This window comes from Bos javanicus, chromosome 9 (assembly GCF_032452875.1).
Source record: "Bos javanicus breed banteng chromosome 9, ARS-OSU_banteng_1.0, whole genome shotgun sequence".
NCBI classification, from domain to species: Eukaryota; Metazoa; Chordata; class Mammalia; order Artiodactyla; family Bovidae; genus Bos; species Bos javanicus.
Window position 1 is genome coordinate 93,737,158 of NC_083876.1, and position 26,091 is coordinate 93,763,248.

Consider the following 26,091-nt stretch of genomic DNA (forward strand, 5'->3'; position numbering starts at 1 on the left):
AGAGCTCTAACCAGCTCTGCTTTAGTGGCCCCCTTTGCACTGCCTGGTCTACATTCATTCTTCAGGTCCTAAGCATCTTCCTCCATCAGTTTCCAGAGCCCTAGTTTTAGCAGTCCCAGTGGTAAGCAGTGAGGTAAAATTAAACGATAAAATTGTGTGAGTGGAAAATGTCAATTAGGGTTGAATCTGCTTTACAGACAATACCATGACCTAGTATTTCTGATCCCATTCTGCAGTATTTAGTTCTAAGTTATCAAGACAAATATCTTTTATCCTGCTTCTCAGCCTTTAGGGCTCATTCAGCACCTAGTTCCAGGTCTCATCTCGGTTTGCAGAGTCAGTGATGTGGGAGCCTCGCCACTGCCACGGGCCTGCACTGTACAGAGCTCCTGTTGGTGGGAACCCCATTTGGGACCTCTGTGCCCCGCCGTGAGGTTCTGTCTCCTCTCACTCTGATGAGGGCTCAGAGGACAGTTTTCTCATTTCTCTTCTCTCCTGTCATGATCTTTGGCAGGCGCTGTCTGTCCTCAGTGTTGTAACTGGTAACAGTAACCTTGACTCTCTGACATTTGTTTTCTATGTCTGTCAAATGGGAGTTTTAATATCTGCCTTAGAGGGTATTATGGTAAAGTTACAGGATCTTAAAGATTGTTTGTTTAGCTTAAAACTGTTACAAAAAGTAAGTTATTGGAGAAGGAAATGGCATCCCACTCTAGTATTCTTGCCTGGGAAATCCCACGGACAGAGGAGCATGACAGGCTACAGTCCATGGGGTCGCAAAAGAGTCGGACACAACTTAGCGACTAAACAACAACAAATACAAACATATACTATACCAGTACTCAGTGTTCACTGCTAGGCCAAATAATATACTTTGGTTGCACTTCCTTCTGTATGGTACCTCTTGTTTTTTTAGAGTTAATAAACAAATGACTGTTTCAAAAAAAGGTAGTAAGTTATAACATTAGGACTCATTTCTGCCAACATAACTTCAAAGGGATTTATTTTCATCATACCAGATAAAAATATACATCACTCTTCTATTTATAAGAGAATTTTTGCATTACCTAAAATATCAGAATTTCTTCCCACAAGGTTAGGTTACAGTTAGGTTACAGTTTGGATTGCTATTACATTAGAAGATCATATTTTGAAATTCAGATAGCCCTCCAATATTGATCTTTAAGTAGGATCCAAAGCCTTTAGTTTTTAGTTTACTGAAGTGATCCTGTATGAATCGGGCATTCCATTCAGATGGTAGGTACATCACCACCTAGCATGCTTTTCCTGTGAGTCTTTGACGGGTTTGTTGGACTAGGTGCTGACAGCTTAAAGGAAAGCTGTAAGACAGTTTAATGAAAGGTACAAACTTTTTAGCCATAGAGTAGATCCTATGGATTTAACTTATAAGAGACCTCATTAAAGTCTTCTAATAACAAGTGGCCATGCTCTGAATTTGGGGTGTTCTCTAGAAAAACTCTGAAAGGTTAGGGTTAAGATTTTCAAATAGTGTTTTGAATAGGTATTTGTCCAAATATGTGTTACTCCATCAATGCATGCTATTTCTTTCCTCCTTAGGACCTGTCTGGCTCCATTGATGACCTCCCCACGGGAACAGAAGCAACTTTGAGCTCAGCAGTCAGTGCATCTGGGTCCACGAGCAGCCAAGGAGATCAGAGCAACCCAGCTCAGTCACCTTTCTCTCCGCATGCATCTCCCCATCTCTCCAGCATCCCTGGGGGCCCATCGCCTTCTCCTGTTGGCTCTCCTGTAGGAAGTAACCAGTCACGATCTGGCCCAATTTCTCCTGCCAGTATTCCAGGTATTCATTTCTTAATAATTACTATTTTACTCTGTAATAAATACAGACCTAGTTTTCATCAATAAAAACATACATACCATTATTATTATGTTTTTACTGTTTAAAAACCTAATGATGGGACCATGATTAGAAGTTAGGAGTATAACTGCATACAAGCATCCTAGTTCCTAAGTATACTCAACTAAAGCATACAAGCATCCTAGTTCCTAAGTATACTCAACTAATGAATATAAACACTGATTTAGTAAAATCACCTGTTACTTTCAGTTTGCATGTTTACCTTAACTTACACCAAAAAATTACTTATTCTCTTAGGATATGTTTCGTAGTGATTTTGTTAAATAAGATCCTCTGTTGATAAGGTGAGATTACTGTGGAAGTTATTTTCTACAGTATTTTTAATGTTCATGCTTATCACTGTTTTAATTTGCCAGCATACGTTCACGGCCTTGTTACTTATACAAACTCTTACCTTTTAGTTTTGATAGAAGAAGTTCATGTTCCATTAACCTCTTGCATTAGCTCTTTCCGTACTCATACTCTTGTAAATCTTTTGCTTCCTTTATCATATACTTGGGGTTATTTATTTGTTTGTTTATTTGTCAGTTGCCCCATCCTATTCCAGCTTTCTTTCTTATATCAACCAGCTTTCCTTTATCCATCAAATAGATGTAAATTTTTTTCTGTGTAACTTTTGCTAGCATGATGTAGGTGGCTGCCAGAAAATACTTTTTACTCATCTGTCAGAATTACTATTGAATTGCTGATAAATTTTCTGATAGTTTATTCTGTTATCTTAAAAACATGGATAGTAATTTTTACCCCATCTTATTATTTTGCTCTTTTTATTTTTAAATAAAAGTTTTATATATGTATATAAACATATAAGAACATATGAAAAATGCTAATTATGAAACAACTATCGAATGAGTACTCGTGGCTCACCATCCAATTTAAGAGCTGGAGTTGTTGTTTTTACCTGTGTGTTCCTTCCTGTCTTCAGCTCTGTACCTCTCCTCTGCCTCAGATATCCTCTGAATGTATTTTAAATCATTCTTTGTGGATTATTTTGGGTTCTAAAAGAGTATAAATGAAGTATATATTGTTATTTTCATTTAGTTTTGAGTTTTATAGAAATGTATTACATTAAAAATGACTATATAATTTATCAGCCACGTTGAGAGACTTGAGCCTATAAGGGTTGCTAATAATAATTGCAGTAGAACATATATAAACCAGGAAGATTCTGGGCAAATCATGAAGTATAGTTACATATGTAAAACTATATGTGGTCCTTTTCCACTTAGCTTTTTTGACTAAATGTTATGTTCCCAAGATGCATATTTTGAATTACATAAAATTTTAATATATTTTTTGAAGGCATCTTAATTTTCTTTCAAAAATATTTGCTTGTCCTTATAATGGTTGTTTTAATAATAAAACCTGGATTTACCTGCTTTTAATTTTTTTAAAGCTATGAATACTCTATATTCCAGAATTCCTTAGACAATTTTTGGTATTGAGATGGTTTTTGAGGTCTTACCTACTTAAACATTGGAAAGTTATATGTAAAATACTATATTTGTCAGTGAACTGACCCCATTTTTCTGAATTGCATCAGAAAGACTTTTCTTAGTAAACTAAATGAAAACTTTTCTGAGATACAAAAATATTTTAGTTTTTCATTTAAAATCCCTAATACGGGTAGTTCACAATCTGGTGGTTTTCATACATATATTTAGCATTCTAGTTGGGGATTTTGAAAGGTTTATTTCACTGTTTGGATTTTGATGCTGTATGGAACACACACAACCCAACAAAAGAGCTTGATTTGGAGGGCGTGATAGCACGTTATAGTGGAAAGTGAAGTCGCTCAGTCGTGTCTGACTCTTTGTGACCCCATGCACTGTAGCTTACCAAGCTCCTCTGTCCATGGAATTTTCCAAGCAATAGTACTGGAGTGGATTGCCATTTCCTTCTCCAGAGGATCTTCCCGACCCAGGGATCGAACCCGGGTCTCCCGCATTGTAGACAGATGCTTTACCATCTGAGCCCCCAGGGAAGTCCTGAGTCTGGTACTCAGTCGTGTTTTGCATAGGATAAAGTTGTTCAGCGAACTGTGATTTTGATGACCTATTATTTATTGTTCAGTTGCTAAGTCATGTCTGACTTTTTGGGACCCCATGGACTGCAGCACTCCAGGCTTCCCTGTCCTCCAATATCTCCAGGAGTTTGCTCAAATTCATATCCATTGAGTCGGTGATGCCATCCAACCACCTCATTCTCTCCCACCCTCTTCTCCTTTTGCCTTATAAGGCCTATCCTTCACAGGACCTTCAGGGCAGGAGCTGATTGTGATTTTTCTCTGTTAACTTCTTGGAAAGTGGGTTTTCAATAGAAAACTTTCAGCTTTCTTGGAAACTATGTTTAAGTCTATTTGTTTTGTAAACTTGTGCCAGAAATTCTAACTGCTCAGGGCCAGGGCCTTCACTTCATCTCATCGTAGTGCAGCCTGTATTACTCTGCCTGATGCTCGGTAAAACCATTCAGTGAAATTTAGTACAGGGATGAAATTACACAGCAAAAGTTCCACTTGTTTTCAGAGGCATGATATCCAGGTAAATCCAGAATTATCTTTGCTGAGTGTGAAGCTGTATAGTAATAGAATCATGTAAAACATGGAAAATAGAACATTTCTTTAATATTAGTGTCATTCTAAGAGGAATAACCACTTGCAAAATCTGGCAAGCAGTTTTGGCATCTATTTTCCTTTCTCTCAGATGGAATTATAAGTAACATTTGAGCTAGAGAAACTTTCTTAATCATCTGATCCCACCTCCTCGTTTTATTGCCACTTGGCAAGCTGCTAAGCCTCCTTGTGCCTCAGTTTCTGTGTCTATAAAGATAATAACCACATCTCACAGGGTTACTATAAAGATGAAATGTGTTAATGTATATATAGCAAGCTTGCAGTAACCATTCAGTGCATGTTAATTGTTGTTGTGATTACAGTTATTGTTGTTATTCAAAATGAGATGTAGAGACTTGTCCATGATCATTACTCTCCAGAGTAGCACAGGGGGTTTGGGCTACAAGTCTGAATCTTACACCAGTGGTTTTCTTGTACCATTCAGAGGACATGTATATAAAGCTCCCAGTGATGACTTGCTGAGTTTACTGAGATTATTCAGTAGGACCGCTAGAACTAGCCATGAAAGCATGTTTCACAAAGTTGAATCCATTTTTCTCCTAACTTGAAAAAAAACAACAACAGGTAGGTCAGTGGTTGCTCTTCTGAGAGGTTGAGTCTGAGAAAGTTAAGAGGAGACAGAAGACAAGCATTTTTTTAAAACCCTTGCTGCACTCAAGATTGTTGGCAAATCGATTTCTGTGTGATGTGATGGGCAGGCAGTCTAGCATAAAATTTATCAATAGATGAGCAGATCAGAATCCTGGGTTATTTCTTACACTTTCTGCATATATTTAGACAACATCAGTCCCACCCTCTCCCTGTTCCTAGCCAGGGCTGCCACACTCACTTGAGCAAGTTGCTTGTTGGACCAGGGATGTAGACCAGAGGAGTAAGTGGCAGTGAAATACGGCAGCTCTCTGGGGAGACAGGGCGCCCTTTTGTGATTCACACAGAGGGGCCCCAGAACTGTCAGCACTCTCGTCCTGGGCTCTTGGTAGTCATCCTTGAGGCCCGAGTCCACATGTCACCTGTTTCTCTACTCTGTTCCGTAGCCACACCCAGGGACATTCAAACATGCATTTTTAACAGATGCTCATCAGAAAACTTTATGTGGTGTTATTTTATGGGGATTTGTTAAAATCATGCCATATTTTATTGGGGGAAAAAAAACGTGGTCTTCCCCTCCCTTTAGTCTATCTGCCCTTCTTTTAAAAATTTTTTTAAAATATACTTTTGTGAACTATGTCATAAATAATAAAACCACACTTTAGAGATAATATAAAGTTGACCATTTGGGGTTTATATTTAACTAAATCCAGGCATGCTTCCTTAGAGAATAAATGAGCCCTTCAGAGCTGATTTAGTAGTCTCACCTCCTTTTCCCATCTCTAGCCCTGATGTTAAGTTTTGTTGGTCTGTACATTAGTCTGGAGGGCTGCAGTCCTTGGGGTCACAAAGAGCTGGACACAACTGAGAGACAGCACACACACACACGTTAGATTCTAAGACAATTTCTAGTCTGTCTACATTTGCTTCTGAGTCTGAACCAATGAAACAAAAATGTCCGACAGAGATTACATGGTTTCTCACCCTGGGCATGATCCTCAGATTGCTTTTTGAAAACATCTGTTTGGAATTTCCCTGTATTTTTCTGTCTGTAGCCGTTTGCTTTCTTTTCTCCCTCACCCTTCTTCCCATTCCCAGCACTGACTGGTTTTCCCTGAGCCTACTTCTCTCCCATTAACTCCTGCTGTATCTTGCTGCCTCCTCTCCATGTGTCACAGATTGGCTCTTTCAATCATTGTCTCTCCAGCAAGTCATTGTTAAAATGCACAGCTGTTGTGTATCTGATTGCTGGGGTGAGGTAAAGCCAGCATGTTATGGGAAGAGTCTTCCTAGCATGGCTCTCCCTGGGTTTGTTGAAGAAGAGCAGTCATTTTTTTCCATCTCTGCTCTGGTAAATGAAATCGACAGCTAATGATAAGTATCACAGAGGTGGATAAACAAAAGCCCAGGAAAGCACCCCGAATGGCTGACTGTGTTTCTTGCCTGTTAAACCATTTCTCCGCCCACTGCACGTTCGCCCTCCTGTCATGCTGCCTCGCGAACATTGTGAGTGTCATGGGAACAAGTACTGTGATGCGCTGGCACGACATCGGCCCTGGCACATCCCTAACTCAGTGGGGCTTTCCCTTCCTGCATTCTTTTGAAAAGCAGGATGGAGATTTTCTGTGCTGAGTAGCCACATGGATTCTCTCCCTTTGTCTGCACATTACTGGGCTCCAGCATCACAGCTGTCTATGGTTAGGGGGGAAAGGATTCAGCTTGGTGGTCTAATTTAAACAAGCGTTTGAAAATAGAAATGTATATGTTATATGTTCATTCAGTGCCATTAAACATTTTCTAGGTTTTTACTTAGTGTTTCATTTCTCATTCCTCTTCTGATTGATGTTTTTATATTTAGAAAAAGAAATTTCCCCATCTTTCTAATTGTTAGTATGTGTGTATGTACACATTTAAATAAAGTAAATCTAACCTAGGGTGCAGTTGATTCTGAAATGTATGATAGTAAACATTTTGTTTTCCTTCTAATAAATGATCCCATTGCATTGCTTCCTGGGTTACAGCCAGGAATCAAGTTATGTACCTCATTTAAGGAGAATAAACTGTTGGGTCTCGAATGTATTGTGTAGTTCTTACACTGGTCCTGATTCGTCCTAACACAGTGTATTGTGTAGGTCTTACACCAGGCCTGATTCGTCCTAACACAGTGTATTGTGTAGGTCTTACACCAGGCCTAATTCGTCCTAACACATAGTGGAAGCTGACGCAGCACAACATCAGAATGCATTGCTGTTGCCAAAAGATTTAGTGAATGTTAATTTCACTTGTCTTGCCTCCAGAGCCAACCATTACAGTTTACTAACAAAGCAAAAATGTAAATAAGCCGAACTTTTTTATTTTATTGGACAAAGGCTTTTGTCAGCTTTTTTCTCCATGTGCTGTAAGCAGCAACAGTGTTTAAATATTAAGAACGGTGAACATCAGTGGGGAGTGGGGGACGGTGATAGGCAGGCAGATATTAACTGTTCATAGCCTGATAGACATTTTTGTCTATAGAAACTTTAAATGTTCAGACTGTTGAGGAGAGTTCATTGGTTTTATTATTAAAGATCTAAGGATAAAAACTGTAAATTCCTGAACATATTTCCTGCCCCCTCCCCACTTTTTCTTTTTAAGGGTTTGTACCAAATCCAGTTTTAGGTAGAGTTAATCACTTTCTTCTGACAGCAGAGGGCTATTGGTCATAATAAACTAGGACCAAAGATAAAAAAGTAGGTATTCTCATTAATGTCATGATAAAGAGACATTTGTTTCAAACCATTCTTTTTCTGGCATAGTATTAGATGTTTGTTATGAGAAGACCAATCAAAGTCAACATTTTCCTAGCTGTCATAGACAGAAACAAAATAAAATTTCATCAAATATGAACGTAAAACCCCCTCCCTTTAAGTTGTATGTCCATTGCTCTTTGCCGTGTCTCACCTCCCACCTCGTCCTTCCTCAGATTGACTACTGGCCGGAAGAGAGCATGAGGCCATGGGTCAGAGTATCCTCAGTGCTGAGCGGCTGGAAAGGAGCAAGGAGGGCAAGGGGAGAGTCGTCTTTCATCAGTCTCTCAAGCTTGCTCTGATCTTTTTCCATTCGTGGCGTACCACCTCACCCCCCGCCCCCCTCCCGGTTTCCTCCCTTTGCAACCAGCTGGAGCCTTTCCCTCCTGAGCTTCTCTGCACAGGCACCTCCCCGGGCGGAGCTACTCTGTCCTTCTTTCCTTACAGAGACTCATACCTGCCAAATAAGTGGCTGTCCTTTGAAAAGGATCACGGGTTTTAAGAGCCTGCAGAAATGGCTTTGCTAGAGATCGCCCTTCCGCTCTCATAAAGCACCAGTTACTTTATGGTTAAGCCTGATTCTTTGAAGCTTTATCATGTCAGTTCCTGGATGGTGAGCGATGCATTTAGTGTACCAGCTACCAATAATGAATTTGTGCCCCTCAGGAAAATCTCAGACGCTGAAAGAATGAATTCCGAAGAAGGTGGCACATAGTAGATTAAATATGGAAGATAACTCTGGGCAGCGTTAAGGTATATTTAGAGTTCTTCTGTATAAGTGTTCACCCGCTTTACTCTCTGCCTCAAAAATGAGAGCTAAGTAGATTTCTGTAGGAGCTGATATAGTTGCAAATACAAACAAGAAGATACTCTGGTCAAAAAAAAAAAAAAAAAAACAACTAATTTTCTTGCTTAATTTGACATTCAGACAACCAGATTCTGGAAGGATGCTATAATGGGAAAGAGAAAAATGAATTGCAGTTAGGAGTTAGTTATAGGCTGGAGTGAACAGGAAGGATTTTAGTAAGAGGAAATGATAGTTCCTGGTCTAATTTATCAAGATTAGTACCTGTGAAATGAACACCGGAGGATGCAAATCAGTGTCTCTCTCTTTTTTAATCCATTCCCCTTGGATTTTAGAACTCTTAGGGCTCAAGCCCAACCCATTCTAAACAAGTAATTTTTATACTTTTTAATTTATCCTTGTTTAATAAAACTCAGGGTAAAGTTATGAGTTAATTTCTATAAGTGCTTCTAAACTAGTTTCCTTTCAAGATAATATTAGAATCGCTAAAAATTTTTATTGAAAGTCTGCACAGTCACCCTACCTGGTAATATTATTTTGAAACATCCATCAAGTGTTCCTTTTTGGCTTCTCGTTAAGTGGAAATCCTGCAACAGCTTGTTGCGGGAAGATGCATGCTGCTTATTGGCAAGCTGTGCAGAGAAAAAAAAATTCTTAAGCACAAAATGCCATTGATATATCCATGTTTTTAATCTGTGGCAGCCCAGAAAACATCGATTCAGCAGTTCTACAAACCAAAGAGAACTTCAGCCAGTATTTTTTTTCCCTTACAAAGTAAAATATTTGTGTTATACAAAACAGTAATTTCAGATCCTTTCCAAATTATGTTTAGTAACGCTTAAGAAAGCAACAATGTATTTTGTCTTTTAGAGAGCTGCAGTGGCAAGGTTACTGGTTATTAGAGCCTCCCCCTTTAAGATACTAATTTAGAATGCAGCCAGGATCCTGGCTGTACCTAGGTCTCCTGCTGTTTCTAAAGGGCAGGTTCCCTGTTGCTGACCTGCAGCCAGGTCCTTGCATTGGAAGCAGCTGCTCTAGCGTTCTTAGCTACTCTGCCCTTTAGAGGTCGCTCCTGACCCAAGTCAGGTATTCTGATCATTGGGTAATGAGTTTTTTCTCCTCCTTTCCAAAAGCAGAAATCGTTCCAGTTCTTCCATCTGAACAAATTTCAAAGTAAGCCTTTTATCCTCCTCTCACATTTAGAAATGAGAACAGTGGGATTTTCTCAAAATACACAGTCCCACTTGGTTTTGCTCCCCACTCTTAGTTAAAATTAAGTCATGCAGTTCAGTTTAAACTCTCCTCTCATTTTCCATTTCCTTTCTTTGATCTTCCGCATATGAAAATACAGGAAAGCCTGTGTCACCAGGGTGCTGTTTTGTGCCTCATCCAGCTCTGTAAGCTCAGCGGTGACGAAAGTGCTGACGTACTAGATCCAGCAGTCCACTCCCACTTCTCCCCTATTTTTTGGTTTTTTTTTTTTTTTTTTTGCTTTATTCACTGAAGAAGCACTTCAAAGCCTTGTTTGCCATTTATTTTCATTTCTTGAGCTGAGTAGACTGATACTGCTCTCATCTTCTGCTTAACTGACTGACTGCTGTTGCTTCTTGAACCAGCAGTGCACTGCCAGTGTTAACGCTATTGGCATCAACCTGTTGTACTCTCTTCATCACTGGGAATGAGGAATCGGAAAGGAGGGGCACAAAAGTTTTTAGGAACTAATTTTAGCCTAAAAGCACAAGTTTCAAAAGTTAGTTTGCTACATTTTGGAAAATGGTGATAAAGTGAATAGTTGTTCCAGTCAAGATGTTTCTGAAGTTGATTTCCACTAACTTTTTATGTGTTACTCTACTTTCTAAAGGGAAAAAAAAATGGTAGTTGTGAAAGGAACAAAACTGTTTTACATGGAGTGTCATGTTTATTTCCCTATCTTCTGATAACCCTGGAGCCAAGATTATTATGATGTGTTGATTGATTATAGCCGTTAAGTCTCTTACTAATCAGTTTCATCACTTACTCTCAATTCACACTTACACCTTTGATTTCTCTTCCATAACAGGGTGATATGGGTTGTCATTGACTAATGAAGAACAGAATTGGTTTCGGCAAGAGACAAACGGAATGCCGACACCAGTCCTAAAATGCATTAATCTTTAATAATCCACATCTGCGTGTTTATAAATGATATAACCAGAGATTGTTAATGTTGATACTCTCTTTTCCAAACAGAAAGTGACATAAGAGTTTGTACTTGCAAACTACGTTAAATGCGTATAGCTGAATGCCAAGAACGTGACCTTGCTGAGGATGCCAAATGTATTAATTCATTTAATTTTTTTTTTTTGCTAGTAGCATGTTGCACTTTTGCTGTTGGGAGAATTAGATGATGTTCTGAGGAAAGCCCACTAGCCCAACTGCTCATTTTCTTCTTTTAGTCATTAATTCATAAAGTGCTCGATGCAGCTTGCTGTGGGCATGTTTCTAGAATTGAAGGAATAAAGCCATTATAAATAGTGCTGCGATGAACATTGGGGTACACGTGTCTCTTTCAATTCTGGTTTCCTTGGTGTGTATGCCCAGCAGTGGGATTGCTGGGTCATATGGCAGTTCTATTTCAGATTGCTTCTTTAGATGGCAATAATTAGGGACCGTGTCTCTAAGAAATTAATATTTGAACAAGAGGCTCAGTGAATGAAGGTCAAAAGCAAGTCTAGGAGTGAAGTATCCAGGCAGAGCAAAGAGCGAGTACGAAGGCCCTAAACAGGGGTGTGTTTGAGTGCCGGGCAGGGGACCCAGAAGGAAGTCTTTGGGGCTGAAGCATAGTGGGGAAGGAGAGATGGAACAGAATGATAGGTGGTTAGATTAGAGGGCAACCCAGGACCAGCTGGAGAAGGCAATGGCACCCCACTCCAGTACTTTTGCCTAGAAGATCCCATGGATGGAGGAGCCTGGAAGGCTGCAGTCCATGGGGTCGCTAGAGTCGGACACGACTGAGCGACTTCACTTTCACTTTTCACTTTCATGCATTGGAGAAGGAAATGGCAACCCACTCCAGTGTTCTTGCCTGGAGAATCCCAGGGACGGGGAGGCCTGGTGGGCTGCCGTCTATGGGGTCACACAGAGTCGGTCACGACTGAAGTGACTTAGCAGCAAGACCAGCTTCTATAGGGTTTTGTAGGTTATGATTGGAATTGAGGAATTTAAGAGTGATGGTGGAGAAGGCAGAGAATGGCAATGATCCAGGACAAACTGTAAAAGGGTCATTGTGGCTGCTGAGTGGACTACAGAGGGGCAGGGCAGAAACAGCGGGACCCATTAGGGGGTTGTTGCAGTAGCCAGGGGGAGGGTGGGGGCTTGATCATGGCTAGATGTGTGGGTAGCAGTAGTGGGGACAGGATGTTTTTGGCCTGAGAGATTGGTGGTAAACAGTGGTTCTGTCCAGTGGAAGACAAAAGAAGGAGTAAATTTTTGAAAGAGAAATCTGGAGTTTGGTTTTTATGATGTAACATTTGAGAAGCCTGTATGGCATCCAGAAGGCGACTTTTGAATAGGCAGCTGGTTATACGAAGACTCTGGATTCCGAGTAGAGATCTAGGCTGGAGAAGAAAGCCTATGAGTCATTAGGGATCTAGATGCTGTCACCCAGGACTCCTGTCCTGCACCACAGTCGCTTGGAGGGCCAGTGAGAGCACAGATGGCTAGACCCCACACCCAGTTTCTGACTCAGTAGGTTTGGGTGAAGCTGGAATATTTGCGTTTCCGGCAAGTTCCTAGCTGAAGCTGAAGTTGCCATCTGAGAGCTCCTGATCTGGGGAATGAGTGAGGTCAGTGGTTCTCAACTCTGGGTACGTGAAACGTCCTGGGCCAGACCCCAGAGATGCCAGCTTAATGGGTCTGAATGGAATACTCTGTGGTAAGCTGTCCAGGTGATTATTATGTGTAGCCAGGGCTGGAAGTACTGAGAGAAGAATTCTGAGGACTGAACCCTAGGGCTCTCCAAAATGTAAGAGACCATGAAGAGGAAAAAGAACAGCCAGTGAATGAAAGGGAAAATAGGGAGAGTCTGGTGCTGTAAAAGTGGTGCAGAGAAGGATTTTGTGGAATGTGAAAGGGACCACTTGTATCCATTTCAGCTAACACTTCCCTTGACTTTTGAATAGGCAGGGCATGTTTTAAAAGGAAACTAGTACTCCCAGTTATGATCATGTATGTATGGGTCATAGAAAAGCTTAGTGATAAATAGCTCATTTGTTATGGGGCAGCATATTACCTTTTTTTAAAAAAACTTTCTATAGCTAGGTTCTAATTCAATTGAAATTGTAATGTCATGAGAAAAAATCTTTATGATAAAATAATTGTTATCGTCTCAGGCCTAATTCAGTTAGTAATAGAATCCCTTATTTTCACAGTTGTTTCTTTAAGTCTGTTTCACACAAAATCCAAGAATCACGTTATTTAAATTCTACTTGCAAAAAAGGAAAAAACATGTATTTTTAAGAGAGTTGAACCCCAGTGCATAGTTTTTTGTTTGTTTAATGTTGCATGTTACTTTTTACTGGAAGTGGACAGAGTAAACTAGTTTAGTATTCCCTGTTTCTACTAAGATCTTTCCTCCTTCAGATCTTTCCTCCTTCAGAACTGAATTCCTTTTGCCTGGATCCATCCTGCCCGTTACCAACTGTCAAACTCCTACTTACCTTTCAAGACGCAACTCCATTGTCTTTTCTTTTGCAAGGTCATACCGATTCTTCCATACCAAAAGAGAGTCCTACTGTCTATCCTGTTGTTCAGGGTCCTCTAGCTAGCCCAGGAGCCTCTTGAAGGCAGTGATCATTGCTTCCTTTTTATCCTCAGTGCCAAGAACAGTGCTTGACAACTAAAAGGCACTCCAGAAATGTTGGCCCAATTAAAGAGTTCATAATTCTCTTAGAATAAACAAGTATTCAAGAAAAGAAAATACTAAAATTTATAACTTACATGGCCTTTCATCCTATGGCTGGAAGCCATCTTTCTGCATCTGTGTTTCACAGTTTATGTGCTAAGTTGTTTCAGTCGTATCTGACTCTTTGCAACTCTATGGACTGTAGCCTGCCAGTCTCCCCTGTCCATGGGATTTTCCAGGCAAGAATACTGGAGGGCAAAAATGCCCTCCTCCAGGGGATCTTTCCAACCCAGGGGTTGAACCCACATCCCTTATGTCTCCTGATTTGGCAGGGGAATTCTTTACCATAAGTGCCACCTGGAAAGCCCACAGTTCACAGTTCATGGGATCATTCTATTTGCCTTCCCTCTGGGAAGAGATTCCACTGTGATAAGATTATTCTGTTTTCTTCCTCTCAAAAACAGAACCTGAAATAGTGGTCCCAAAATCTGTCAGTTTAAACCAGACCTCTTCATATGTAGACCCCGCCTGATTCTAATCCATCATGTACAGAAATTGTGTCACATAAGTACATAGCAACATTCTGGGCTTGTGTATTGTCCAGTTTTTTTCATTATCTCATCTTTTTTTAATAAATATCTGTTGTTAGTAACTAACCATATCTTCAAAGAAAATGGCCAATTAGAAACAGATTGGCTCTTGGGAGGGTTTTGTCATTACCCAGATAGTATTCTCGTTTCCAAGTATCCATAGTCAGCACTGGCTAGGTAAACATGAAATGTTAGCTAAGGGCTGGAATTTATGTTTCAGCAATACACAAATACTAGGCTCCAGATATGTGAAAGTGACAAGCCGAGGTACGTAAGAAACACGTATTCATGAAAAAGAAGGATACTTGCTGAACGTTTATTTAAAATCTGAAATAAAGAGTAGATAAAAAACACATGAGGATGTGATCCAGAACGTCCTCCTTCCTGTTTGTGCTGCAGCAGTTAATATCCTGCTCTCTCGGAGTGGCCCCTGTATCAGAGGCGCTGCTGACCTGGGCTCGCCCACCAGGCCCCTCTGCAGGTGCCTCTAGAGTGGTGCTTTGCCCATAGCCTAGTCATCCTTTGTTCCTAGGAGGCATACTCCTGAGCTCATCACCGCTGCCCACCCCGCCCCACCGGCTACCCCAGTACCTTTAAGTAAAAATAATAGAGGGTTGGTTGTGCTGCTTAGAACATAGAAATTTCAGTCAGAAGCCTTGGGTTTCTTTTTAAACTTTTTCAGCATATTACAGTGCTTTCACTTTTGCTGTTACAAGTTGTTTTATACCAAGGAAGTTTTATCATGACAGTAAGCTCATTATTAAGTGTAATTATAAACGCAGTGAATTTTTAAACACTTTGAGAAAATAGTGTTTTATTTTAGTACATGCATTAATTATACACCTATATAGAAAATACGTAGAAACCATGTCACCTGCAATGCCAGTATTTTTACTGTCAGTCCCAAATTTATATATACTATGCCATTTTCCTAAAATCCCAGTAAACTCCCAGACTGTATATCTTTTCCTACTTTCTTTCATCCAGAAGTAGCACAGAAATGCCTGTGGACTGACCATGTGTCCCACCTTGCTGTCTGGAAAGCGTGGGCCCTCTCCCTGCAGGGTCTCTGTGTGTAGACTCCTCTTTGGGTCCCTATGGTAGATGCCAAACATCTTGACACAGGTGAGCATCAGTGTGTGGGTACTTTCCGTAGCTACTTATGTTTACACTTGAGAGTTGTCCTGACATATTGGGATCCAGAATGAGAAATTTGTTGACAAGAGGGGATGGAAGCAAGTGAAACTATTATTAAAGGAAAGAAAGTGCCTTGGCTTTCAAAAGGCCTGTCTCTATCAGGCAGTATAGAGCAGCGATCAAGTGGAAAAAAGGGAGCAGGCAGGCGCCTCATCTAATCTTTCTCCCGGGGGCCCAGGTGGACAAATTGGCAACCCTGTTCACAGCTTTTTTTCCCTCTCCCCTTTGTACCCTAAGAACTGCTAATCGGATCCATGCTGCTGCAACTGTGGTTAGTTATTAACAGAATAAAAGCAGATTTCTTCAAAAGAACGGGTGGGGGAAACGACTATTCAAAATTGCAAGGTTGTTAGAATCTTAAATGCACAGCAGTCGGTTTTTTCCCTTATTCTGAATTATACGATGAATACAAGTCTTTCATCTGTCACTATACCCATTTCTTCAGAAGGCAGCCAAATATTAAGCTTCTCAAAGAAAAAAGGAATCCTAGAAAGAGGAAAAATATTGAGGAGGAATAAGAATGGGTAAGAGTAGGGGGAAATTAAGTTTTATTTTTATTAATTTGTCCTCTCAAGAGAAATAGAAACTTGCCTGCTCTATGATTTCCCCTCCCCTGCCTCTTACCTTACATCAAAGCAAGGATTAGAACAGATTTAGCTGGTAGCTATTCTGCATTTTGTGTCTGGTGTTCTGTAGAAGTAAAGTTCAGAACCTACCTCTTTCTTACAGATGACAGAGTACTGTGGATCTAGATTTCCAGGTGGAGGACAGGCCAGCTATGTTATATCCAAACAAATCTTCTCTTTCCTCAAAGATTTTTCTGCACCTTAAAGATTTTTAAATTGTATACCTGAGCTTTAAAGCTGTTGGAAAGGGTGTATGTTTATGATGATGCTGAGTACAGGCATTGAGCAGATTTTCAGCATGGTAGTTTGTATATTTCAGGGTGTCTCTGATGTTCATAAGGGATACCTCCTGAGATCCTCAAATATCACAAAGATGGAAGTGGCTCCTGCTTTCACCCAAATTAAATCTTTGGTTATAACATGTCTTCACACTTAAAGTTGATAAACTTTCAAGGTTTTGTCTTTTATTTAGTGGTATTGCTCACAAAGAAGCAGTTTTTAATCACTTGACCAGAATTGAAGGAGTAAAGATCTGAACTGAATGGCACTGGGAACAAAGTGAGCACCCTGGTTAAGCCACATTGTTCAGGTCCCTCAACAACTGTAGCACAAGATTGAAAATCATACCTCAGTAAAATCAGACCCTGCCCCTCTCTCACACCTTGTAGGTCTTTTAGGAATAGTCCAGACTAAGAATGTTACATTTTAGTGCTGAGTATTTCCTGTATATGTTTAGGGCTCTGGTTTATCTTGAGTTAAAGATTTTAGAGATCGGAATAGTAAAGGCTAATAGTCGGCTTTGGAACCCGTCTATTGTTGCATGTCCAGTTCCAACTGTTGCTTCCTGACCTGCATACAGATTCTTAAGAGGCTGGTTCCAAATAGGAAAAGGAGTACATCAAGGCTGTATATTGTCACCCTGCTTATTTAACTTATATGCAGAGTACATCATGAGAAATGCTGGGCTGGATGAAGCACAAGCTGGAATCAAGATTGCCGGGAAAAATATCAATAACCTCAGATATGCAGATGACATCACCCTTATGGCAGAAAGCGAAGAAGAACTAAACAGTCTCTTGATGAAAGTGAAAGAGGAGAGTGAAAAAGTTGGCTTAAAGCTCAACATTCAAAAATCTAAGATCATGGCATCTGGTCTCATCACTTCATGACAAATAGAAGGGGAAACAGTGGAAATAGTGACAGACGTTATTTTGGCAGGCTCCAAAATCACTGCCCATGGTGATAGCAGCCATGAAATTAAAAGACGCTTGCTCCTTGGAAGAAAAGTTATGACCAACCTAGACAGCATATTAAAAAGCAGAGACATTACTTTCCCAACTAAAGGTCCATCTAGTCAAGGCTATGGTTTTTCCAGTAGTCATGTATGGATGTGAGAGTTGGACTATAAAGAAAGCTGAGTGCTGAAGAATTGATGCTTTTGAACTGTGGTGTTGGAGAAGACTCTTGAGAGTCCCTTGGACTGCAAGGAGATCCGACCAGTCAGTCCTAAAGGAAATCAGTCCTTAATATTCATTGGAAGGACTGATGTTGAAGCTGAAACTCCAATACTTTGGCCAACTGATGTGAAGAACTAACTCATTTGAAAAGACCCTGATGCTGGGAAAGATTGAAGGCAGGAGGAGAAGGGGATGACAGAGAATGAGATGGTTGGATGGTTGGATGGCATCATCGACTCAATAGACATGAGTTTGAGTAAACTCCGGGAGTTGGTAATGGACAGGGAGGCCTAGCATCCTGCAGTCCATGGGGTCGCAAAGAGTCGGACACGACTGAGCGACTGAAACTGAACTGAATAGTCTGTTTTACCTCGTATTCCCTGACTTGACTTACCACGCGCCTTGGAGAGAGCCTTTTAGTTTCTTACCTCCAGTTCTTTGTAGGAAAGTGTCTACCCCAAAGGACTTTAATGAGTGTCATGTAGTGAGGTTATCCAATGGGCTTCCTCATGAAAGACATTAGGTAGCTCTAGTACTTAATCAGATCAGATCAGATCAGTCACTCAGTCGTGTCCGACTCTTTGCAGCCCCATGAATCACAGCACGCCAGGCCTCCCTGTCCATCACCAACTCCCGGAGTTCACTGAGACTCACGTCCATCGAGTCAGTGATGCCATCCAGCCATCTCATCCTCTGTCGCCCCCTTCTCCTCTTGCCCCCAATCCCTCCCAGCATCAGAGTCTTTTCCAGTGAGTCAACTCTTCGCATGAGGTGGCCAAAATACTGGAGTTTCAGCTTTAGCATCATTCCTTCCAAAGAAATCCCAGGGCTGATCTCCTTCAGAATGGACTGGTTGGATCTCCTTGCAGTCCAAGGGACTCTCAAGAGTCTTCTCCAACACCACAGTTCAAAAGCATCAATTCTTTGGCGCTCAGCCTTCTTCACAGTCCAACTCTCACATCCATACATGACCACTGGAAAAACCATAGCCTTGACTAGACGGACCTTTGTTGGCAAAGTAAAGTCTCTGCTTTTGAATATGCTATCTAGGTTGGTCGTAACTTTCCTTCCAAGGAGTAAGTGTCTTTTAATTTCATGGCTGCAGTCACCATCTGTAGTGATTTTGGAGCCCAGAAAAATAAAGTCTGACACTGTTTCCACTGTTTCCCCATCTATTTCCCATGAAGTGATGGGACTGGATGCCATGATCTTCATTTTCTGAATGTTGAGCTTTAAGCCAACTTTTTCACTCTCCACTTTCACTTTCATCAAGAGGCTTTTGAGTTCCTCTTCACTTTCTGCCATAAGGGTGGTGTCATCTGCATATCTGAGGTGATTGATATTTCTCCCGGCAATCTTGATTCCATCTTGTGTTTCTTCCAGTCCAGCATTTCTCATGATGTACTCATTGCATATAAGTTAAATAAACAGGGTGACAATATACAGCCTTGATGAACTCCTTTTCCTATTTGGAACCAGTACTTAGTACCAGAGGGCAATTAGAAAACTTCTGGTTTGAATCCAGTGGGCCAAGTAAAATAATAATGTATAATAGCAAGCTTACAAAAAACAAAACCCAGAGAGTTTATAGTACAACCCTTTGAGGGCATAATTTTTATGTAAAATGGGTGATAGGCCTTTGCACCTACTCTGTGTTGGACTTCAGCAGTGAGGTTAATAGTGAGACTCATAACACTCATAACAGTGGAGGGAATAGTTGGAAACACAATACAGCAGGTATTTGCATGTTTGGAGTGAAGATATGTGGTTCTTGTAAGGGTTCTGTCATGTTCTTGGGGATTTCTTCATTACCTTCATGCCGTAGAAATACACATGTTATGCCTCTGCAGTACTGATTTTTATTTTCAGGAACCAGTGACACATCAACAGTTTGCAATTTCTTGGGTAAGGACTTGGGAAAATCTTACCCTATTTTGAATGAACTTTTGAACCATAAGACAGAGAAAGGTTTGTCATCCAAGGTTCATGTTTGCTGTTTAAAGTTGAGGGAGCAGGTTGCTATGGCTCTTTGTTCCCATTTGGAGGGTACAGGAAGAGGAAAGTGTTCCTTTCTATTTTATACTCTAGTTTGAGATAGAGTTGGTTCATAGTAAGGTATTGTGTTGACAGCCTGTTCACAGCTGGCTTTCCACCTTCCTTACCCTGACACAGCACCTCCTGGTAAGAGTGAGATCCTATTTAAAACACTCCAAACATTAGTAAATACTGGGAGTCCATAGTCAAGTCCTTTAGTAAATTGTTCACTGTAAGCACTAAGCTGCATCCTGAGCAGATTCCACATTTTAAATGTCGCTTTGGAGCACACTGGGGTAGCTGGCTTCATGAATCTGAATAAGAAAAAAAAGTTTTTCCCTTTATTGAAACAGATTAAACAGGAGACACCTACAGAGAGATGCTATACTCAAAATAATTTATGGATTTTCCAAAACATCTAAATAAATGCTTAAGACTAGGACATTCATTGAATTTATGGATTATTGAAAGCTCATTTTTCACTCACACCATTGCTCTTAGGTGTTATGCAGATATTTTGGTTTACTATAAAGATGACCGGGGAAGTCTTTGCTGCTTGCATTGCAGAACTGCACTATCTAATCACATTGATTTGGATATGATCGTAGATAAGATGTTCAGTAATTTCCGTAGATATAGGGCCCACCATGCTATCCACCATTGCCATCTATAAAGAAAATCATGTTTGTCCTTTATCACAGCAAAGAAAGGATCCTAACCAATACTTTGTGTTAGGATCAGCTATTTGTAAAGAGGCCTTACAAATAGCTGAGAAACAAAAGGCAAAGGAGAAAAGGAAAAATACACCCATTTGAATGCAGAGTTCCAAAAAATAGCAAGGAGAAATAAGAAAGCCTTTGTAAGTGAGCATTGCAAAGAAATAGAGGAAAACAATAGAGTGGGAAAGACTAGAGATCTCTTCAAGAAAGTTAGACATACCAAGGAAATATTTCATGCAAATACAGGCATAATAGGACAGAAATGGTATGAACCTAAGAGAAGCAGAAGATATTAAGAGGAGGTAGCAAGAATACACAGAAGAACTCTACAAAAAAGATCTTAATGACCCAGATAACCACTATCATGTGATCACTCACCTAGAACCAGACATCCTGGAATGCGAAGTCAAGTGGGCCTTAAGAAGCGTCGCTGTGAATGAGGTAGTAGGGGTGATAGAATTCTAGCTGAGCTATTTGAAACCCTAAAAGATGATGCTATTAAAGTGCTGCACTCAGTATGCCAGCAATTTTGGAAAACTCAGCAATGGCCACGGGACTAGAAGAGGTCAGTTTTCATTTCAATCCCAAAGAAGGGCAGTGCCAAAGAGTGTTCAAACTACCACACAATTGCACTCACTTCACGTACTAGCAAGTAATGCTCAAAATCCTCCAGGCTAGTCAACAGTACGTGAACTGAGAACTTCCACATATTCAAGCTGGATTTAGAAAAGTCACCAGAGATCAAATTGCCAACATCCACTGGATCATAGAAAAAGCAAGAGAGTTCCAGAAAAGCATCTACTTCTGCTTGATTGACTACACTAAAGCCTTTGGATATGTGGATCACAATGAACTGTGGAAAATTCTGAGAGATGGGAATATCAGACCACCTTACCTGCCTCCTAAGAAACCTGTATACAGGTCAAGAAGCAACAATTAGAAATGGACATGGAACAACAGACTGGTTCCAGATTGTAAAAGGAGTACATCAAGGTTGTACATTGTCACCTTGCTTACTTAGCTTGTGTGCAGAGTACATCATGCAAAATGCTGGGCTGGATAAAGCGCAAGCTGGAATCAAGATTGCTGGGAGAAATATCAATAACCTCAGATATGCATATGACACCACCCTTATAGTAGAAAGCAAAGAGGAACTAAAGAACCTCTTGAAGGTGAGAAAGATGAATGAAAAAATCTGGCTTAAAACTCAACATTCAGAAATCCAAGATCATAGCATCTGGTCCTATCACTTCATGGCAAATAGATGGGGGAACAATGAAAATAGTGACAGACTTTATTTTATTGGGCTCTAAAACCACTGTGGACAGTGACCGCTGCCATGAAATTAAAAGACCCTTGCTCCTTGGAAGAAAACCTATGACAAACCTAGATAGCATATTAAAAAGCAGAGACATTACTTTGCCAACAAAGGTCCATTTAGTCAAAGCTATGATTTTCTAGTAGTCATGTATGAATGTGAGAGTTGGACTTTAAAGAAGGCTGAGCACCAGTGAACTGATGCTCTTGAACTGTGGTGTTGGAGAAGACTCTTGAGAGTCCCTTGGACTACAAGGAGATCAAACCAGTCAATCCTAAAGGAAATCAACCCTGAATATTCATTGGAAGGACTGATGATGAAGCTGAAGCGCCAGTGCTTTGGCCAACTGATGTGAAGAGCTGACTCATTGGAAAAGACCCTGATGTTGGGAAAGATTGAAGTCAGAAGGAAAAGGGGATGACAGAGTATGAGATGGTTGGATGGCATCACCGACTTGATGGACATGAGTTTTGGCAACTCTGGGAGATGATGAAGGACAGGGAAGCCTGGCGTGCTGCAGTCCACGGGGTCACAAAGAGTTAGACACAACTGAGTGACTGAACAACAACAACAACAAGGACTTTGTGTTTTAGAAATGAACCCCACTCCAGTACTCTTGCCTGGAAAATCCTATGGATGGAGGAGCCTGGTGGGCTGCAGTCCATGAGGTCGCTAAGAGTCGGACACGACTAAGCGACTTCACTTTCAGTTTTCACTTTAAATGCATTGGAGAAGGACATGGCAACCCACTCCAGTGTTCTTGCCTGGAGAATCCCAGGGATGGGGGAGCCTGGTGGGCTGCCGTCTATGGGGTCGCACAGGGTCGGACGCGACTGAAGCAGCAGCAGCAGCTGCAAAATATAACAAATTATATCCTCCAGAAAATCTATAAAGTCAGACTGTGGCAAAGGAGTCTCATGTTCTGCTTGAGAGAGCTGATTTCCATAATGTGAAGTATGAGGATGTATTAGAAAAATGCAACCCAATGTCTTAGTTTGGGATGGACAGAATTGAATAATGAATGACAGTGCAAAATGAACATTGATCATGACTGTGATGTATTCGTAATTGATAGCAGTAATTTTTACAATGTATACTTTAAAAAAAAAAAAAAAACAGCAACTCCTCACTAAAGTTAGTGACTACCAAGATTTCTTAAAAACTGGGAGAGTAATTCAGTTGCTAATTGCTGAAAATTCTATATATAAAATATATATTGATTTTTGTAGCAGCATTCCAGGGAAAGAATGTGGTCATAGAATTATTCACAAAATGGAAATATTCCTCATTTCTTCTCAATATTCAACAACAGCCTCAGCTGGCAATTTAAATCACATAATTTGCAGGTCGTGTGTTTTCTAACAAGCCTGTGTTACCCTTATTAATTTAAAAAACTAAATTTAGATCCAAGTTTTTGTCACTAAACACCTCATGATCCCCACATACCCTAACGATCTTTATTGAGCAAGATGGGCTAACAAAATCGTTAAGGTCTCTGTGAGTCAATGTGTCATTTCATGTTAATTTTAAGAAGCCAATCCTCTTGAAATACTAATGGTGAAATATCATTTAGTACAGTGCCTTGTATATAGTAAGTACGGAGTGGTTTTTCTTTTTTTTTTTAATTCCTTAATTTTTTATTCCTGGTACCACTACCACAATTTACAGGGCAATATACCTGGTGTAATGAAAAGAAAAAGAAAAAGACAAAGCTAAAACAGATAAAAGACCTCAGGAATGTACATCTAATTCACACTACATTGCATTAATCAATAGCTGCACTTTTTGCAAACTGTGGCTATGACAGTCCTGAACAAGAAGGGTTTCCTGTTTAAGCTGCAGTAACTTTTCTGACTATGGATCATCGTTCCTTCTGTGGCAGATTTTTACAGTTCCTCTAACGCATTTGGGACGACTGTCTCAAAGTAACCTGCAGCTTTCCTGACAACTCCTCGCTCTCCTGCTAAGAACTATAGCCCTTTTCTTCTGAGTTTTTAGAACCTTCTGCTACCATATCCACCACTTCCACCACCAGATCCATAACCACCACCATAGGGACTGCCTGAGCTTCTTCCACCAAAACTACCCCCTTTCATGGGTCCATAATTTGACTGCTGTTGTCCACTATAATTTCCAAAATCATTATAGTTTCCACCACCACCATAGTTACCTCCAAAATTTCCTCCTTCATTGTAACCATCATATCCTCCACCACCGCCACCATATCCACCACCTTGGTTTCCATATCCTCCTGGTCCACCACCACCGTAACCTCCTCTACTACTATAACCAGGACCACCGCCATAGTTGCCACCATCCCCTCCAAATCCATTATATCCACCATCGCCTCCTCCATAGCTCCCTCTGCTGCCACCACCTCCACCACCATAGCCTCCTCTTCCACCAAAGTTTCCACCACGGCCAAAGTTTCCTCCACCACCTCCAAAGTTTCCTCCACGATCCATAAAGTTGCCAGATCCACCTCCACGACCTCTTTGTGATCCAGCAGATTGCATCTCTTGTTTAGAAAGGGCCTTTTTCACTTCACAATTATGCCCATTAATGGTGTGGTATTTCTGAACAACAATTTTATCAACTGTATCATGATCATCAAAAGTTACAAAAGCACATCCTCTCTTTTTCCCACTCTGCCTGTCTTCCATAACTTCTATGGTTTCAATCTTGCCATACTTTTCAAAGCAGTCTCTCAAATTATATTCTTCTGTATCTTCTTTAATACCACCAACAAAAATTTTCTTCACTGTTAGATGGGCACCAGGCTTTACAGAATCCTCTCTAGAAACAGCTCTCTTTGGTTCCACTACACGCTTGTGCGGTCGAGCATACATCGCTGCATCCACTTCTTCAACACAAGAATAAGTCACAAAACCAAAGCCCCTGGAACGTTTTGTTTTGGGGTCTCTCATCACGGAGTGGTTTTTCTTAATGTCATTTTTTACATTCAACTAAAACCATCTCCAATTTATGTAAGAAATTGTTAAGACAAATAAATATGCTTTCCAGATGTTGCTATGTCTTTATCCACTTTTTTCCAGTGTCAGTTAATGTAGTAAAATTGGAGAGGGAGAATGGATTCCAGGCAGGAAAGTTGAAATCAGGTAGTGTCTGTCATTAAAACTCCAGATTTACCCTGTTGATTAATTATATCATTATTCCATCTAGGTTGACTAAATCCATCTTGTGAAAGTGAATTCACTCAGTCGTGTCCAACTCTTTGTGACCCCATGGATTATACAATTCATGGAATTCTCTAGGCCAGAATACTGGAGTGGGTAGCCTTTCCCTTCTCCAGGGGATCTGCCCAACTCAGAGATCGAACCCAGGTCTCCCACATTGCAGGTGGATTCTTTACCAGCTGAGCCACAAGGGAAGCCCAAATCCATCTTAGGTTGATTTTTTTTTTTTTTTTTAAGTGACAACAGCGTGAAGGGAAGCAATGCTTTTCTCCTGGCCACTACAACTTTTGAAAAATGAGATTTCTGGGTATTTCTTTGTCTATTAGTATTATTTAGAGATAGCATGGTATTACTTTTAAAAAGGTGAGTGATTTGCTTGCCAGAGGCTGTTGTAGTTCAGAGTTAGTGTGCTTGTTCTTACTGAGTTCCTGTTGTTGTATGCTATAGTAATTTAGAAAGGAATTAACCCAGGGAAATTTTGGCCTCAATAAATGATTAATGTAGAAATCCTATTTATCTCATGTTTATTCTCTGCTGCCCCAACACAACAGTGATAGAATATAAGTTAAGTATGATTGCATCTGATCAATAGTTCTGATTTATTTGTTTCAGTCTGGCCAAAGAAAGTTGGGAGCATAAAACTGCAAGGAATTGCTTCTCTAAAAATATATCTGCTAAATGCACTTGCCATTTAAATCTTACAATTGCACTCGAATTAAGTGCTGGGGAATCCAGGGCACCCTATACTAGATCTGATTTGGAAGAGGGCACAAACGAAATTCTTACTGGCATTTATTTATGTAGGCCTCTTTACTAAGTTTGGAGGGTGTGCTGGCTTTCTAAGTCATCACTGTTGTTAATAAATGCCATTTGATGTTTACTGACTTTCTGAGCAAGTGTTCCTGAATGTTTCTTTAATGATATTGTAGTTTAGTATAGGGATCAGCACCTACCACCTTTGGGACAAATCCAGCTTGCCACCTGTTTTTGTAAATAAAGTTTTATTTATGCTGCTCTGTTTACATGTTGTCTGTGGCTTCTTTTGCACGACAGCAGCTGAGGTGAATGGTTGAGACAGAGAACATATGGCCTGCAAAACCTGAAATGTATCCTGTCTGGCAGTTTATAGGGAAGAGTTTGCCTGTTCCTACTCTGGAATAGTAAGATAAAGCTACATGATCACTGATAACTTATAAAGATCTAACTAACTATTAGTCTGCACTTGGTTTCTGGAGTAATCAATCAGCCACACATTTATTTAATCAACAAATATTTACTGAATGCTTACTTATATGTCTGGTTCAAAGGATATAGTAGGGAAAGAAACAGAGTTCTTAGTACTCACATAATTTATGTTCAG

The 26,091-nt window shown here is 40.3% G+C and overlaps 2 protein-coding genes across 10 annotated transcripts in view; one reads left to right on the forward strand and one right to left on the reverse strand.

Moving 5' to 3' along the window:
- The window catches only part of ARID1B (AT-rich interaction domain 1B), a 435,615-nt gene that overhangs the window by 304,800 nt on the left and 104,724 nt on the right, over positions 1 to 26,091 (forward strand). For all 9 annotated transcript variants that reach the window (XM_061428408.1, XM_061428404.1, XM_061428400.1 and 6 more), the window contains one exon: positions 1,579 to 1,822. In XM_061428408.1, the coding sequence (XP_061284392.1) occupies positions 1,579 to 1,822 (244 nt within the window). The remainder of the gene's footprint in view (positions 1 to 1,578; positions 1,823 to 26,091) is intronic.
- On the reverse strand, positions 22,879 to 24,461 carry LOC133254220 (heterogeneous nuclear ribonucleoprotein A3-like). Its single transcript, XM_061428409.1, has one exon. The coding sequence runs from the start codon at positions 24,459 to 24,461 to the stop codon at positions 23,529 to 23,531; it is 933 nt and encodes a 310-aa protein (XP_061284393.1). The 3' UTR covers positions 22,879 to 23,528.

Excerpts from the sequence above, each read along its gene's own strand:
- LOC133254220 (XM_061428409.1), bottom strand. The coding sequence starts at position 24,461 with ATGAGAGACCCCAAAACAAAACGTTCCAGGGGCTTTGGTTTTGTGACT.